This window comes from Thamnophis sirtalis, unplaced genomic scaffold (genome assembly GCF_051295495.1).
Source record: "Thamnophis sirtalis isolate CommonGarterSnake01/CBP01778 unplaced genomic scaffold, rThaSir2_p1.2 scaffold_6, whole genome shotgun sequence".
Classification (NCBI taxonomy): domain Eukaryota; kingdom Metazoa; phylum Chordata; class Lepidosauria; order Squamata; family Natricidae; genus Thamnophis; species Thamnophis sirtalis.
In genome coordinates this window covers 46493125-46512028 of record NW_028261386.1, presented here as the reverse complement: position 1 = coordinate 46512028, position 18904 = coordinate 46493125, and the positions used below count along the sequence as shown (strand labels likewise).

The window sequence follows — 18904 nt, the reverse complement described above, 5'->3', positions numbered from 1 at the left end:
AAGGTGGATAGTGGCATCCAAAGCATATCAAAACTCCGAAAGCAACCTGCCCAGGAGACCTCTAAAAGAAAGACTTCCATTTCAGAATGAAGATGACTAAAACGTTGAAACAAACTAAGTTTGGAATCACAATTTACCCTCCTCCTGCACCACTACTTAGGAGCACGGCATTAGTTCTCACATATATTTTCTATTAGCACTTGAGCGATTGTGATGTTATGGATTTCAAATCAAGTAGAGAGATGATGATATACGTACATACTAGCAGGTGTGCACATTTCATCTCGCAAGGCGCATTAATAGCATATTCAGAAAACTTTGTGCTTTCTCCAAGATTTGAAAAGCAGTACAAAGAATGATTGATTTCTTTGCTACTTGCTGCTGTTAGGCATACTTTTCTAACCTTTATTGTGTGGAGCTGAAAACTTGGGGACTAATTTTTTTAAAAAAAGCCTTTCTCTAAATAGAGATAATTAGGGAAGCTTTTAAAACTCTCCAATAAACATGACTACTTTGAAATAAAAATGCATTATTTATGAAGAGCTCAGTGGGATTACTAAAATCACTTAGTTGGAAGAAAATGTTCCCTAAATCAGAGCAGATAGTGCAGAAGTGCAGCAGAAGCCAGACAGGGGCACCAATTCTATCTTCTCGCCTCCAACCTGTGTTTCTATTAGCACATAAACTAAAGGGAGGAAGAATTATCTTACATTTTGCTTCAGGATTAGAAATGGCTATAGCCAGCATTGTATTGAAAGCCAAGGTGTGGGAAGAGACTATCTCAAAGACCAAAAGATAATGCTTCTGTTGAGCTTCTATACAACAAATTATTTCCTATTTACACTTGAGATACTCTCTACAGCATACAAGTGAACAGCATACAAACCAACCATAGGAACTTGTCTACTTTCCATCTACTCAACCCTTTTCATTTAAAATCTGGGGGAGGGGGAGAGGGGGAGGGAGACACGATGAAATTGAAAGCCAACCCCACAATCTCCCCAAAGTAAATCCTTGCCAGAACCATATTGCCTTCTTCAGGGCTCATTCATCTGCCCATTACAGGTGGTCCTCGATTTACAACAGTCCACTTAGTGACCACTGAAAAAAGTGACTGATGACCATTTTTTCAGTCATGTGGTTTACATTTGGATGCTTGACAATTGACTCCCATTTACGACCATGGAAGCATCCACACACACACCCCTTTTGCAACCTTCCCTTAACCACCATGTTGCTAATTTAACAACTGCAGTGATTCACTTAACAAATGTGGCAAGAGAAGTGGTGATTTGGGGGTAAACTCACTTTAAAAAAATTCTCACCTGGCAACATAAATTTTGGGTTCAATTGTGGTCATACATAAAGTCGGCAGTTTGGCAGTTCAAATTCCTAGTACAGGTCTCCTGCGTGAGCAGGGGGTTGGACTAGATGACCTCCAAGATCCCTTCCTACTCTGTTACTGTTACATTACGACTACCTGTAATTACTCTTTTGGTAAGGAGGCCCCTTTCTAAAACAAATGTAGGGCTGTAATCCTGCTCAGAGGCAGGTAGCCCAGGACCCTTACACTCTGATTGATATGAGCATATACCCCGGAGTTGGTCTCTTGGCTCTTATAATATTCTCCTCTTTAATTCCCTTTTTTTTTAAATGCCCTCCCTTGCTCGAGAGATAACCCAAAACATCTCCAACTCCCCTCTCTTTCATGGAGACTACAGCCTTGCCACGTGGGAGGCCGGCCTGCCCCCGTGTGACCCCACGACAAACGGTTTCCAAGCAATTTGTTTGCCCGGGTGACCGGTTTATGGTTCCTGTTGTTATGGGAATAATCGCACCGCAGCGCACACCAACGCCTTCCTTATAGCCTTTGCAGACTTCCAGAGAAAACGCCGAGCGCCCCTGGTCTTCGCCGGCGCGCCTTGAGAACTTCCCCGCACCAGGACCCTCCGAAGGTAAAAGCGTCCTCCGTCTCTTCTTCTCCCCTCCTCCTTTTAGTTGGAAACGGCCGGTTCGTTCAGCAAGAAAACCGAGGGGCAGAAAGACAGCCGACTCGTGAAAGCAACGCTCCTTTTACTCTCTTTTGTAATCCCTGAGGTGGGTCACGGAGAAAGCAGGATGATTGTTGAGAAAGAACCGAGAAAAACTTTCCTTTCTTCATACATACTGACATTTCCGCTGCCCTCCCTTACAACTCAACATTGTCTTAGAGCAGGGATCTGCAACCTTGGCAACTTTAAGCCTGAAGGACTTCAACTCCCAGAACTGCCATTCAATATTCCTCTAGAGCAGTGGTCTCCAACCTTGGCAACTTTAAGACTTGTGGACTTCAACTCCCAGAGCAAAGCTGGCTGAGGAACTCTGGGATTTGAAGTCCACAGGTCTTAAAGTTGCCAAGGTTGGAGACAACTGCTCTAGAATAGCAGTCAGAGGTAGCTCTCCAACAGCTGCCTGAGGTCCCCCCTCCCCAAACATTGTGGCTGCTTCATCGGCTCCTATACTTGGTGCTCTCTGAGCTTGCTTGTTTTCTTGCAGGATTTATTACCCTAACTAGGTAACATCACTAGCCCTGATGATGTTATCTAGTTTGGGTAACCTGCAAGAAAACAAGCAAGATCAGAGAGCACCAAGGGCTCCTCATTTCAACCTTGAGCTACTAATTTTCTCCTTCATTAGTTCCTGTACTGTCCTATAGTTTGCCAAGTGCAGTACCTCCTTGGAAAGCTTTGCATAAACCTCCTTAAGCATCTTTGTCTGTGAAATATTGACTCTAAGGAGCTTTGTAACATCTCATTTAAAAATCCCAAGAGGAATCGAGTAACAAAAATGCCCTAAGGGCTTCTGTGTGATTATACAAACATCTTAACTTAAGGATATAATTTGTCCTTCGAGTAGAGACTTTCTTACTCTTAAGGCTGGCTTTCTGTTTAACCTAGCTGGTTGACTGTATCAGCTTAGATTGTCTGGATAAAACACAGAAGTCGAATATATTTTACTCCAACGTATTTTGGAAGAAAATATATTCTCTTCTGTTTTTGTTATCAAATCTTCTTTAATATCAGAAAAATGATTCCAGGTACCACAATTTTATTTGAAACAATTGAAGAGTGTAATCCTATGAACTAATAATGAACTAATTCAGCAATCTTTTCATAGCCTAAATACCCATGCAACACAGAGTGTAGTATTTTGTTGTGAAGACCATATATAACATTTCACAGGTGAAATAGAAAATTTTACCTACTGTTAGCAAATGGCATATTAAACTCTGGCTAATGTAGAAGAGAACAAGCCAACCTGTTCATATTTTTATGTTAATGCCCAATAGTTGCAGAGATCAGGTACATATATATCCATCGGTTATTTTTTTATTTTTTGATTAAATTATGTGCTTTCAAAAATTTATACCTTTTAGAGTTCATACATAATATTACAGGAATGTATTGTTTTGCTGGTTTTTTTTGCAAATTAAAGAACAGTATGTTTCCCCACCAATAGAAAATCTAATTTCTTCCTTGATTCCCCTCAAATCAGCTACACTAAAACAGGTTTACCTTTCTCAATGATTGCTGGTGTTTAACAGGATAATGATTGTCAGACAGAATAGCATAATAGCTTACGAAATTATTATACTATATTGCTGGTCCCAGCTCATAATGCTTATTGGCACGTTGAAGAGCAAAAGGTCCATCTGTTTGGAGGCACTGACATCATCTGGGCCACTTTTTATATCCCATTTCATCACATTAAACCATAAACATTTAAGACCTGGTCCCAGAGTTATTTTCTCTTTCCCATCCCTTTCTGCTCTTTCATTATTATTTTTTGAATTGTGTTTTTCTTCTTAAAACCTAAACCTAAGGATAGGTACAGTGTTGCTTTTATTATTTTGCAATTTCCTCTTGAAATCTTTCAGATTGAAGACCAGACACTGCAAATGCTTTAAAAAAGCAGTCTTAATTAGTTGGCTACTGTTGAAATGTCTGACTGATTAATATTCCTTTGAACTGAAACATTTGCAAGACAGAATGGCTTGAAATGTCACACATAATAATAATAAGTCTGAAGCCAGCCATTCTGGTTTGTACATTGTGCTTCATGTGGCTTAGAATGACATGTGAATTGTTTGCAAAAGCTTGTTCAACAAACAGTAATTAAACTACACCAGCAGAGGTGGGTTCCTACCAGTTTGCACCTATTTGGTAGAACCGGTTCGTCAAATTTACCAAACAGGTTAGAAGAGGTTCCACCAGTGGACCCGGAAAGCAGGCCACACCTACCGAAGATGTTCCAAATTTTTTTGAAACCCACCACTGTATACCAGATATGTTATCTGAATCTGAATCTAAAAAACACTTTATGGAATCTCTAGCAGTATATCATTGCAATAGAACATTTCTGAATCCTCTGAGCTGGAATCAGAAGAAAATTTTCTATAACTATTTCTTTTATCACTTTCATCTGTACATGAAGCAAGGAAATTTAGTCAGGGCCATTGTTGAACAGAAGGGCAAAGGAATTTCATAACTATATTGCACATCCATAGGGCAATATGCCTTGTCCCACTGTTTAATAAAATGAGATGTGCTGTGTAACATTCTTCAATAATCTGTGGAGAAAAGCAAGGTTTTATACCTGGGTAGGAAAAACCAAAGGTACGAGTACAGATTAGGCAAAACTTGGCTCAAAACAGTAACTGTGACAGGGAGGTTGGCGTGAAATGGGAACCTAGCCTTAATACTGGTAGTTCTCGACTTACCACAGTTCATTTAGTGACCATTCAAAGTTACAACGGCACCGAAAAAAATGACTGTTTTTCACACTTAACAACCATTGTAGCATTTCCCTGGACATGTGATCAAAATTCAGATACTTTATGATAGTGGCAGTGTCCCAGGATCATGTCATCACCTTCAGACAAGCAAAGTCAATAGGGAAGCCAGATATACTTAAAAACCCAAGTTACTAACTTAACAACTGCAGGGATTCACTTAACCACTGTGGCAAGAAAAGTCTTAAAATGGGGCAAAATTCACTGAACAAATGTCTCACTTAGCAACAGAAACTTTGGGCTCAACTGTGGTCTTAAGTCGAGGACTACCTGTAAAATAATGACTGGCTGTTTTTGAAATTTGTGTTTCAAAGTATTTGAAAGTGTTCTAAGAGAGGAATATGGTGTTTTTCATGAAACTTTCCCCCTTTCCCATATAGTAACTGTCTTCTTGAGTTATCTTTTCATTTCATGGCCATTTTTGACCTTTTTTAAAAAAGAACTTTTCTCATGGCCATCTTGAGGAAACAGAAGATCACAATTTATACTTCAGCTTTTGGGGTTTTTTGCACAGCTTCTGCAAATTTATCTGCTTCCAAGAAAAGCCTTTTCTGGATATAAGACTTTATCACTAGTGGTGGCTAATAAAAGAATAGGAGCTTAATACTCTTTTATTTCAGATCGGGGCTTTGCACAGTTCTCATCTGACCAGCCAGGAAGTAAGATAAGGGGTTATATCAGGCATTTTCTTTTCTTTTTTCAGGCTATACAACCTGTTGGTTAAGAATAGCAAAACCCTGGAATTCCTTATCAAGAGGCAAAGCTCTAATGACAATAAATTGGCATGTATGTATATATGTATGTCCTTTGTCTCTCACAGAACCTCACGGTTTCTCAAAACATGGTTTGAAAAATCTGGTTTAGATTAATACAGCATCCAGTGCATACATACACAAAACTATTCATAAAAATGTTAACTATTAGTTCTGGCCTCTGTACATAGAGAAGGCTCCAGGCTAAAAAAACTACAAATTTAAGCTGCTGTAGCTGCACATTGCCCCCCCCCCTTTAACTCCCTTGCAGCTGTATGGATAGCTGAATGGAGACAGAAAGATCAGAGAGGTTAAACACTGAACCCATATGTTCAGGGTGATTTTGACCCTGATCAGGCCATCTTACCTTACCCAGATTGTTGGGGGCAATATGCTGACTCTCTGTAAACCGCTTAGAGAGGCCTGAAAGGCCTATGAAGCGGTATATAAGTCTACTGCTATTGCTATTGCTATTGCTATTGCTTACGCACACACACAACACAGGGAGGGAGAGGGAGAGAGGGAGGGCGGGAGGGAGAGAAGGAGAGGGAGAGAGAGGAGAAGGAGTGGGAGAAGGAGGGAGAGAGAGAGAGAGCCTGCAAGCCATCTTTTCTTTTGGACCTCAAGCCTGCCACACTTTCTATTATTCTACTATGCATTTTCTATTGTGGGAAAATGGGAGGGGGGATTATACGGAGTTGTGTGATATGTAGCCATAACAAAATTCTTTCTAGAAAGCCAAGGTCATCTTTTGTCTCTGCACCTCTGCACCTGAATGGAACTTGATGAGTCTTCCACTGCCAGCATGGCAGTGGAAGATTGGACCATGTGATGGACTTGTGGGTGTGGGGCCAAGATCTTGAACTTTCAATTGGGTAGGAAAACCGGGAAGCTTTTAGATTCAGGTTTTCCCAGATATGCCGACATGGCTCTCTTAATAAATTGGAACTTTGAGGAAACCTTTGCCTCAGACTCTGATTTAATTTTGGATGTTATTTGGAACCCTGACAGAGGGAGGGAGGGAGAGAAAAGGAGAGGGAGAGGGGGAGAGAAGGAGAGAGGAAGGAGAGAGGGAGAGAAGGAGAGGGGGAGAGAAACAGAGAGACATTGTCCACTAATGTCCTGGAAATTATAACCGCATAAATGGCTTGTGACTAGAATATAAGCATACCCTTCTTTCAGAGTACGTGGAACTATTTTCAGTTTCTTAATTTGTATCACCTGGTAGATAACTATGAAGTTAGGTCATATACACAATTACTATCTAAGAGAATAATCTTTATTGAAATAATCTAATTCCTTGAATTCTGGTTTAGAGAAGACAAAAGATATGACTTTGTTCCAGGTAGTGAACATGTGAAAAATTTATTCAGTATTCCAAGATGGCTTTTAATAATCATGAGAAAAAAAATTAAATGATGAGATGGATAGAAAATATAGATAGCAAAGAGTCAAGTTCAGATTCCTTTTCTTTTCCGATCACAGCAATATAGACTTTCTCAGGACATGAAACTGCAATCAGAATAAACATTTTTAAGATCTAAATCATCCTATCCATTTGTTTAACTGTACAATTTAATCAAGAGGGTAGTGAAGCCACGGCAGTTGCTATTGATTTTCTATGCTATAGTGGCAGCACAATAGCTACCTGGCTGTGATTGACTCCTGTTCTATTTTTAAGCTACAATAAATCCTTTAATTGCATTTGGTTAAATCAATTCAACTCAGTTGACCAATAAATGTTTAGAACTTTTTAAAAAGCAATACATTCAACAAGGAGTCATGCTTGAGTCACAAATGAGGTTTGATTTAGAGTAAATGGAGATATTTTCAGAAATGGAACAGATAATTGAAGGGAAACCGTTGTTTGCAGCAGCAATACTTTCATTGTCAGATTCCAGAAAGGTCAAGAAACAGCAATAATACTCGGCGTGTGAAATCTAGATGTACTGGATGCTTTCATAAAGCTAATTCTGCTGACAGATTAATACCCTAAGCAATATCTAAAAAGCAAAGAAGGATTTGTTTTAATTAGAGCTGGAATAAAGATTCTTTTGGAGAGATTCATAGACTGCAGAGTTGAAGTACATTCCCTTTAACTTAAATTTCAAGAAATTGGTGATCAATTTTGAGGATGAAGGACAAAACTCATCTATCTTTCCCTTTATTTTGCTGTCTTATATTTTGCTGAATTCTGTTTGAGGAAGCCTCTGGGTCAGAGGTGGGTTCCTACCAGTTTGCACCTATTCGATAGAACCAGTTCATCAAATCTACCGGACTGGTTAGAAGAGGTTCCACCAGTGGACCCAGAAAGCAGGTCACACTTACAGAAGAGGTTCCAAAATGTTTTGAAACCCACCACTGCTAGAGGGTTAGGGGTGCAAGGATCTTGTAACTTGACAGTTTTAAAACTTGCATGCTTCAATGCCAGAGTTCCTGAGCCAACGTGACTGGAGGAGAAATTCTGGGAGTTGAAGTCCACAAGTCTTAAAGCTGTCAGGTTTGAAGACCTCTAGTTTTTTTTCTAAAGGGTTAGGGTGCAAGGATCTTGTAACTTGACAGCTTTAAGACTTGCATGCTGAATAGCTACTTGGACCGACCTAAGTACTAATTCATAATTTCATATCCGGTCACATGAGCAACAAGACACATGGGTGGCAAGCCACTCCCACAAAGGAGGCCACACCCATAGAGCAGGTTCGAACAATTTTTGAAACCCACCACTGCTCTGGGGGTTCTTTTTGTGATACCTTCAACTATGGTATCCTTCTGGGCTATCTGCATAGTTGGAGACTGGATGCATTGTTTTGCAATGGTTAAGCTACTACGTTTTGGAATGCCTTGGGGGTCATTTTTTTTCTTTTATACTTTTACATGAAATTGCAGGGAGAAGTTATCTATCAGTTAAGAGTATGGCATCTTCAGCATGTTGATAATATTTAAATGTATATGGTTGCCATGATGTAGAAAAGATGTGGAGACTCTAGAAAGAGTGCAGACAAAAGCAACAAAGATGATTATGGGACTGGAGACAAAAACATATGAAGAATAGTTGCAGGAACTGGGTATGTAATAGAAAGAAGGACTAGGGGAGACATGATAGCAGTGTTCCAATATCTCAGGGGTTGCCACAAAGAAGAGGGAATCAAACTATTCTCCAAAGCACCTGAGGGTAGAACAAGAAGCAATGGATGGAAGCTAATCGAGGAGAGAAGCAACATAGAACTGAGGAGAAATTTCTGGACAGTTAGAACATTTAATTGTGGAACAGCTTGCCTCCAGAAGTTGTGAATTCCCCCAACACTGGAAGTCTTTAAGAAGATGTTGGATAGCCATTTGTCTGGAACGGTATAGGGTTTCCTGCCTAGGCAGGGGGTTGGACTAGAAAACCTCCAAGGTTCCTTTCAACTCTGCTATTGTATTGTATTGTACTAAATTAAGCCTGCCACAGTCTTGTCCTGATGACTGAAGGTTCTTTTGCTTCACAATTATTGCTGCATGCATGGGTGAAATTCATAGCCAGGAGGGCCCCATCGGGAGCAGAAGGATCTTGCTACAGTGATTCACACCATTATTACTGCTGGATAGAATACTGTGTTACATAGGGCTGCCCTTGAAATTTACTGAGAAACAGCAGTAGGTTCAAAATCCAGTGACCTACTTGTCCAGTGACTTCTTTTCTAGTGCTCAATGCCTTGACTATATTATACCTGTATTATCTTCCTTGCATTGCTTATTAGTAAGCTTCCTAGTGCAATTCATAGTGCTGCTTCTAGTCCAGTGATGACTAACGTTTTTCTAAAGGTGTGCCAAAACTGTATGCATGCATGCTATCGCATGTGCCTGCCCATACCCACCCACCTGTGCATGCACAAACAACCCCCGCACGGGGGGGGGTTTGCCTTCCTGAGTCTCCGGAAGCTTTCCTGAAGTCTGGGGAGGGCAAAAAACAGGAAAAACGGACGCTGTTCCCAAACCTCCAGTTGGGCCATTGGGCCTGTTTTTCACCCTCTTAAGCTCTGGAAGCTTTCCTGAAGCTTGGGGAGGGCAAAAATGGTCTCCCCTAGGCCTCTAGAAGGCCAAAAATCAGTCGTAACTGAGGGATACCAAGGGCTGCCATGCGGATAAATATGGCTCTGTGTGCCACCTGTGGCACATGTGCCATAGGTTCTCCATCATGGTTGTAGCCTATGTTGGAAGAAATGTCCATCTGGGTTCAGTTCCAAGTGGGGAATAAGACACTGGAAATATGGAGGCTGCTTGGAAAGCTGGTTTAATGGAACAGAACCATTAATCACATGGTCCTGGTGCAGCTGAACACATGGAGTGGAGAGTGAGTGTTATTTATTTCTTCTCTTGGGCTTTGAACTTAAGCTTCCTGTTCCTGTGGTAAGGGCAGGTATTCTATTGGTTGCTATAGGTGTCATGTGCAAAATTCTAGGAGTTTGTCTGAGATAAGTCTAGTTGAATTGTGCTGGACAATGTAATATCCCCAGGTGCCATGCGGTGAGCTCTGTTGCTAGATGTGTAGAGGGGTAATCCTATTATGTCCTGAGGGTGAAGGTTTTTTGTCTTATAAATAAGCTGGCACCAAAATATATGTTGGGGACAGGGAGCTGGGGCTGAGTTTCTGTCTCCAAAAGCATGATTTTCTGCTTCTCATCCAGGGAAATATAATATTCTGCCTTTTTAATATTTCCTAAAATATTTCATTCTTCTAAAAAGGATGGTGGTGGTGGTGGTGCTAACTTTCTTTACCTATAAGGCCCTTTCTGGCTTGGCACCTAGATACTTGAGGACAATCAGAATCTTAATGAATGAAGCAAGCACAACATTAAGATGAGCATCCACTTTAAAATGGATTCCCTTGAACTTTTATTTTTAAGTTTTCAAACATGTTGGTTGTTGTGGAGTTAGATTTTCTGTTCTTGCATTCTTTTTTTTTTTAATTTAAAAAGTAGTCTGGTAATAACTCTGTCTTCAGTGTTGACATTTTGCAAATGTAACTCAGAAACAGAAATCAACAGCCAGGCTGTAGAGTAAGAATATTCAGCTTGGGAGAGAAGTGGCTAGTTGATTGATTACTGACCAGTAATCCTCCACTAGTTCAGAAGATAAGTAGCAGCATTCTGGTGTGAGATATATAATCATACTTCAGAAGAGGAATCTTGTGAGAGAGCTAACACTTAGGTTAAGTTAAATGCTACCTTAACTTTTTTTCTCCCGACCACATTTACTTCAGAGATTTTCTCTCTTTTTAACTGAATATTGGGTGAAAGAATAGTGTATGTTCCCATCATAATCAATCTTCATAGGTTTCGTAGGAGAGGCTTTTGTGATCATGAAAATAAAATCCTGAAATCTGATTGTCTTCATTGTCTTCAATGAGACCCACAGCACAACAAAATATTTGAGAGGCACTTTGGCTATGATAGAAGCAATAATTTTGCCTGGTTCTGCCTCTGTGGGGAAGCTAAATAAACATGAATAGGCTACCTGCTGTCTATCAGTCTACCTATGTTTGGATGTTACAGAAAGGAATGACAAGTGTCTATATTTTACTACTGTATATAAAAAGTTATAAAATAGAGAAAAGGGAGAGACCCAAGATGGAGTTAGAAGTGGCATGCACAACCCCACTTTATTGCAAAGACAAAGAAGCACAATGGTTATGGTTAATGACTAAACCATATACCATGGAATTCAGAATATCAAGGTTCTGTTTCTTGACATCTTTACATAAACGATTTATGGAAAACACATGGGAAAGGCAAAACAGTTCAGGAGGACAAAATGTTTTGGGTTACAGATTCTATGACTTCTTGGTATTGATAGTCTTGGCTAGGAATTGAAGTTCAAAATAATTAGCTGATAGATTGATTACTTTTAAGCAAAACAACACGGAATTGGGTGGATAGCTAGCAGTAGCATCACTTCTAATATAGTAATTCAACCAAAGCATAGAAATCATAGATTTTTGGATTCATGTATTTACATGCCTGTAATGTGTTATAATAAGAATGTGGTAGCTCAGTGGCTAAGATGCTGATCTTGTTGATCAGAAAAGTCAGCAGTTCAGTGGTTCGAATCCCTAGCGCCACATAATGGAATGACCTCCCATTACTTGTGTCAGCTTCTGCCAACCTAGCAGTTCAAAAGCACATAAAAATGCAAGTAGAAAAATAGGGACCACCTTTGGTGGGAAGGTAACAGTGTTCCATGTGCCTTCGGTGTTTAGTCATAACCACGGAGACATCTTTGGACAGTGCCGGCTCTTCGGCTTGGAAATGGAGATGAGCACCTCCCCCTAGAGTTGGGAACGACTAGCACATATGTGTGAGGGGAACCTTTACCTTTTTAAATGTGTTATATGTCTATATATAACACATGTAGCATATGATCCACCATCCAGTTGTAGGTTATCACTGAGAAACAAAAAAAAACCTTAAAACCTAAAATCTTTCTGTCCTTCTAAATTAATCTTTGCCAACTACTGTAGCAATCATTCCCTGAAATTAAACAAGGCTGGCTAAATATTGCCTTACACAATTGGCTGCCATGCAAAATTTAGCCATAAATTTTAGCTGCCCTTCCTTCCTTCCTTTCTCTCAGTGTGACTTTTTCCTTTCGTTTCAGTGTTGGTGACTGATTGGACAAGTACCTGCAATTTTTTTTTTGGTAAGGTTTCAAAAATGGTTTGTTGTAGAATTGAGAGAGTGTAACTGGCTCAAGATAATCCAGATGGCTTTGTGCCTAACACAGGACTGCAACTCACAGTCCCCAGGTTTTTAGTCTGATGCCTTAACTACTATGCCAAACTGTATCTCTATAAATAATTCATATTGCCCTATAAAGGGAGAAATATACTTTCTTGTGAATTTTACATTTTTTTCAAAAACTAAAGAAAAACAGAGCACTTGCATGACACAGGCCTCAATGGCATGTCCTAGTCATATCAATTATCATAATTTTTGTTAAAGGGTAGCCCAGTGCTTGGCAAAAAGGCCTTTCTCACTTCCTTGCAAATTACTTCTTAATTATAAAGTTTGTTTTGATCAGAAGTCAGCTATCCATATCCCATGTGGAATTGAACATTTACTTAAATCAGGGGTGTCAAACTCATCATGGCAGCGTCATATGACATATCAGGACTTTCCCCGCCCCTTTGGTAAACTGGGCTTGGGTGTGGCCATCACATGACACATCTGGCTCACAGGCTGAGAGTTTGACAGCCCTGACTTAAAACTGAAACTAGAGTGGCTAAAATATTTCTATTTATGGTGGAAATGTTAGAAATTTGACATTTGGGGCCCAAAATCTGTCCCATGATTCTTTTTTTTCTTTTTCTTTTAATCATTTGCTTTGCTATTAATGTTTAGAAAAGGGGTATTCCATCTTGGCAACTTTAAGACTTGTGGACTTCAACTTCAGAATTCCCAAGCCAGCATGGTTGCCTGAGGAATTCTGGGAATTAAAGACTACAAGTCTTAAAGTTCCAAGGGTGGATAGCCCTGGTTTAGAACAAGGCAACGCTTTATATCAGTGTTTCTCAACCTTGGCAACTTGAAGATGTCTGGACTTCAACTCCCAGCATTCCCCAGCCAGCATTCGATTGAGAAACACTGCTTTATATGGATGTTTATGTTTATTTGGTATCATAATTATGCATCATCACTCTCACATCTAAGCACAAACTATACTGTGTATTCTATCATTTCCCATTAATGCTGCTGTCTTTTTTCACTTGAAATGTTGCATTATTTATGGCTATTAGACTCCCTTTCCAATATAGCATTTTCCCATTTCAGTGCAAGAAGGATGGCTTTCCAGCCCCAAACTGAATTGTTTCCTTTAAACAAATATAAAAAGGGAGATGGTTTGTTTACCAAGTCTATTTATACTGAGAAGCAAAGTACTGTAGGCAGGTTGCTATCTATCACTTTTTCTCTGAAAAGGTAGACAAACTTACAAAGAAAGCACTGAATAAGTCGCTCACAGTTCTTGTTTTCTAAGAATGCCTCTGGAGGATAAGTCAGGCTTAGAAATATTTTTGTGAATAAATATAGGAGAGTAATTTGCAGCATGCAAGGTTCTGCTTTTTAAAAAAATCAAAGAATCTAATTGAATCAGGTGTGGCAGAGAGGTGTTCATGAAATTAAATCAATTATCTAGTGAAACAGTTTTTGTGACCCTAATTTGGAGCAATGATTACAGGAGATTACGACCAAGGAGCTTCTGTGTTTGGTCATGGAAGAGAGTAGTCATTCTCTATTAATTCATTCTAATTTATAGGATGCGGGTGAAGGGAAAAGCATGGATGAGGAATTTATTCCTAGAGAAAAGGCAGGCTATATAAATATAAATAAACCAGTCCTTTGAGGTAGTCCAAACAAGAAGTATTGTGAGTACTTTTAACGCTACTTGTATTGTAGGGTTACGGTAACAGAATCTTCCAAGTCGGAAAGTCCTGTGTTGCCCTCCCCCCCTGCACACACCTTTATTATCATGAAAACTAGGAAGAGTCTCTTCTGCAGAATGTTTTATCCCCATTCCTCCTTAAGATTGTGTTTATCAGACTGTTACCTTGGCTGCAACTTTCCTTCTGTCTTCTAACATTCTCATATACTATTGCAGTCATATGGAATGGAATGGAATGGAATAGAATAGAATAGAATAGAATAGAATAGAATAGAATAGAATAGAATAGAATAACAGAGTTGGAACGGACCTTGGAGATCTTCTAGTCCAAACCCCTGCTTAGGCAGGAAACCCTATACCATTTCAGAAAAATGATTGTCCAATCTCTTCTTAAAAACTTCCAGTGTTGGAGCATTCACAACTTCTGGAGGCAAGTTGTTCCACTGATAAATTGTTCTAACTGTCATGAAATTTCTCCTTAGTTCTAGGTTGCTTCTCTCCTTGATTAGCTACTGTAACTTATCTACAGTAAGCATATGCTTTATTGGCTATTAATATTGGCTAATTGATTCTGAGTGTCAACAAGGTTTACCTCAAAAAAATCAAAATTAATATTTTGATATTTCCTAATTGCTTTTTCCTCCTACAGTATCCTGACTCGCTATGAGTATTCCCAACCATTCCTTGATGGGCCCTTTCAGAGGACATATGAGTATTAAAAGCAGCGGTAAGTATTTAACATTTTCAGCAAGATGAATGTTATGTATTCCAATCTAATATTCTTAATAATGCAAACTGTCTGCAGAAATGACAAAAATACTCCTATTTACTTCATGTATTTATTCTCTCCTTCAAAATGAAAATAGGTAAAAATTCAAATATGTAAGTAGATACCATTTGAATAACATATTGGGATGCTTAAGATGATTCAGAATAAATAATTCGTTACAGTGTTTCTCAACCTTGACAGCCTGAAGAGGTGCGGACTTCAAATTCTGGGAGTTGAAGTCCGTACCTCTTCAAGCTGCTTCATTCAGTGATTTTTCAAAACAATTTCAAATTATTTCTTTAGAAATGTAGGATATGATTTGTAACGGTTTAATTTTTCAGGATCATTATTTCATCCATATTTGAAAGTCAGATAAGTAATTATAGTAAATAGGCAATAGAGTTTAGGGAAGTCAGTAAACTAAGTTTGGATTAAAATATCTGCAAGGCACCTGGAAATACCAAGTGTAGACCAAAAGCATAATCAATGGTGTCCTATCTTAGAATAATGTATAATGGATATAATGGAAAGTTTTTGGTTTTGCAGTTTTGATTGGGTTTCACAGCTTTGAACTGATATCTTGCTTTTGGCAAAGTACGCATCATTTCAATGTTTATAAAACCAAAAGATTATTGAATATGTACTGTATATTTTTCAGAGTGTAAGACACACCTTTTTCCCTCAAAAAAGAGGCTGAAAATCTGGGTGTATCTTATACACTGAATACAGCATTTTTTGCCTCCAGAAACCCTTCCTCCTTCATCAAAATAGCCATGCATAGCTTGTAAGAGGCTTTTGGAGTGCTCCTGGGGGCTGGGGAGAGCAGAAATGAGCAAAAAATGGGCTGTTTTTTGCTCAATTTTACCACACACACTCCAGCCCCCAGGAGCACTCTATAAGCCTCCTAAAGAATAGCCATGCCCCTTTTTTGACAAAAAACAGCCTCTTTTCACGAAAACCAGAGCGTTTTTGCCCCCCCCCCGGAGCAATCTACAAGCCTCCTAAGGACTATTCATGCCCTTTTTTGAAAAAAAATGGGCCCGTTTTTGTGAAAAATGGGCCATTTTGGGGAGGTTTGCAGAGTGCAAAAACTTTTAAAAAAACTTTCATCTTCAAAACCTTGCTGCATCTTATACTCCGGTGCGTCTTATACTCCGAAAAATACAGTAGCTGGAGAAAGTTCTAATAGGATGAAATACTTCTACTCTACCTGTTTTTCTTTCTTAACTTACATCAACAACTTTAACAAATAATCTTTATCAGACCTACATATTTCATCCTGTATGATAAATGTTCCAAGGATAGCTGATAAGAAAATGTAAGGTAAAAGGTAAAAAGGTTCTCCTCACACATATGTGCTAGTCATTCCAACTCTAGGGGGAAGTGCTCATCCCCTGTTTCCAAGCCGAAGAGCCAATGGTGTCCAAAGACATCTCTGTGGTCATGTGTCTGGCATGACTAGCCACCGAAAGAGTACGGAATGCTGTTACCTTCCCATCAAGGTGTTTTCTATTTTTTCTACTTGCATTTTTACATGCTTTCGAACTGCTAGGTTGGCAGAAGCTGGGACAAGTAACGGGAGCTCACTCTGTTACGCGGTGCTAGGGACTCAAACCACCAAACTGCCGATCTTTCTGATTGACAAGCTCAGCATCTTAGCCACTGAGCTACCGTGTCCCTTAAGAAAATGTAAGATAATTATTAAATCAATGCCAAAATGAAAATAGTCAACTAAATCACCATTGAGTGATTTATCTTAAAAAAGAATATTTTAAAGTCAGAATGCTACCACTACAATGATTTTATTCATGTGTTCAATTTATTCAAATTTGGAGAGTGGAAGCATTCAAAGAGCCTCATATGAAGATGGTAATAAACTGATGTGAGGTGAAGGCAGCCCAACAAATACCTGGATGCTAGAGTTTATTGCACATTAAAAATTCAGAAACAGAATGAATTGATATGACTTCTCTACATAGCCTTAGGGTTGGGAACCAATCTAGAATGTATATTCTGTCTTAGCTGAAATGTCTACCCTATCTTTAGCAACCCCACATATAATACATTGAACTATGAAAGTCTCAGAATTACCAAGGCATGGCTATGTAAAGCTTTAAATGTTCTTGGTGCAGTTCATGAATGGTAATAACTTTATGTAGAGATGGTATTCAGCAGGTTCTGACCAGTTCTGGAGAACAGGTAGTGGAAATTTTGAGTAGTTCGGAGAACCGGTAAATACTACAACTGACTGGCCCTGTCCCCATTTATTATCTGCCTCCCGAGTCCCAGCTGATCGGGATGAAATGGGGATTTTGCAGTATTCTTCTCCTGCCACGCCCACCAAGCTACACCCACCAACTGGTAGTAAGAATTTTTGAATCCCATCACTGACTTTATGCATTTGCTTGAGGAGGATGACATTCAGGATGTCAGATTTTCTTTTTCCAAGAACTTATGAAAGACTAGGCCTAGATCTTCCACAAATGTTGATGTTCTGATTTCTGCTTGTTTTCTACTAGCTCAAGAAGATAGGATTGGAATGATAAGTACATTGTCATTCAGTCTAAGTCCTTGCAAAGAGCTGCCAGTAACTCAAATTAGTTAACTTAATTAAGTCATCTCTATCCTCGAGACTATTGGGATTATAGCTCACAGAATTCTAAGTCTTCCTCATTTTTATGCTGATAACTGATTTACTTATTATATTCTATATGGTGTAAACTGATGTAACACCTAGTGGGTTTCTGACTCCCTTTTTCTTCACTGGACAACTTTAAATGCAGGGGTTGTAATTTTGATACCAAAAATATAATCACAACCAGGACCTTCATTTTGCATATGACAGCATCCTTTTTATGCCCATTTAGGAATGAATTTAAATGAATGAATTTAAATTTTTCACAGGTGGTTATTTTATGACGTTCCCTTTAAATCTAGGCCAAGGCATACAACCAACTTTAAACTGTCTGATACTTTTGTGTGGAACTCTCCCCCTTATCCAAAAACTTTAACTGAGCACAGGAGAGAAGAGCAGTTTTAATTGTGGTTCCAAGCAAGGTAGCAGACAAAAAAGCCAACCCAGTACATTTCAGCTCATACATTTTGGCTCATCAGCCAAATGGTAGAGCCATGTTTTATTGTCATTTGTGTTGCATCAATCAAGTCTGATTATTGCTGCGTTCAGATTTACAACAGGAAATTTATAACTTCAGATATGATTTATTCAAAATGTAATATGCCAAAGGAATCTATTTCAGTTTAGACTGCAGATACAGAGTAAATTAGTAATTACAAAACGGCAGTTGTAATCTCATAGTGGGTTTGGAATAAGGAAAATATTCTTGCTGAGAAAACTATTGATACTTTTTCCTCCTGCTAATTTATCACTGTCATTTCTCCCTTAAAGGTAACTTTATAGATGTGGTTGATTTTAAAATGAAAGAGGTTTTTTTAAAAAGCACATTTCAGTAACAAATAATTCCTATTACAAATAAGGAAGGCACAGAAGGATCCCAAGGCTACATAAAGCATTACATGCATCTAAATCACAAAACGCAATTCTCAGTTTCAAGGTTTTCAGGAGCATGAGTATAGACAGACTTATTTCTGGAAATCTGGAAACTACTGCAGCATACAGAACATTGACTAATAATCATGAATTAGATTATCATCTATTTTCTTTGCTCTTAATATTATGATAGTTTTCAGAGTAGTTGATATCCTAACTTTTAACAGCAATCTATAAATGTAACAGCCTTCTGCTAACATGGTGTTATTTATGCATGAACACTTTATCCTGCCCCAGCCATATGACTTTGGTCCTTAACATAAAATCAGTATATAAACCGCCTCCCGAGAACACATTTTGACTTGCATTTAAAGTAGACAGAGACTGAAACTCACGGTGGAGATGTATGGCCAAAATAAATAAGTTCCCATCTTTGGCAGAGTTGATCTAAAATAGAGCAGTAATCAAAACCAATGCAATATATTCTGGGGGTCTCAGTTAAAATTCTGACAGATGTATTTTGTGCCAACTGCAATTTATAGATATTCTCCAAAGTTAGTGCATATGAAATCATTTTTATCCGGTATCAATTTATAGCGGGTAAAAAAGTACCCTTGAATATAGCC

General features: G+C 38.9%; 1 protein-coding gene across 5 annotated transcripts in view; it reads left to right on the top strand.

The window, feature by feature from the left end:
- The first annotated feature begins 1830 nt into the window (after positions 1 to 1830).
- LOC106538409 (spermatogenesis-associated protein 7) overlaps positions 1831 to 18904 on the top strand; it is a 51147-nt gene continuing 34073 nt past the window's right edge. For 4 of the 5 annotated variants that reach the window (XM_087717791.1, XM_087717789.1, XM_087717787.1 and 1 more), the window contains exons 1-2: positions 1831 to 1955; positions 14651 to 14728. In XM_087717791.1, coding sequence (XP_087573917.1) covers positions 14665 to 14728 — 64 coding nt within the window. In that variant the 5' untranslated portion in view covers positions 1831 to 1955; positions 14651 to 14664. Of the gene's footprint in view, positions 1956 to 5532; positions 5618 to 14650; positions 14729 to 18904 lie in introns of those variants that run through there. The other variant, XM_087717788.1, reaches the window with a different exon arrangement.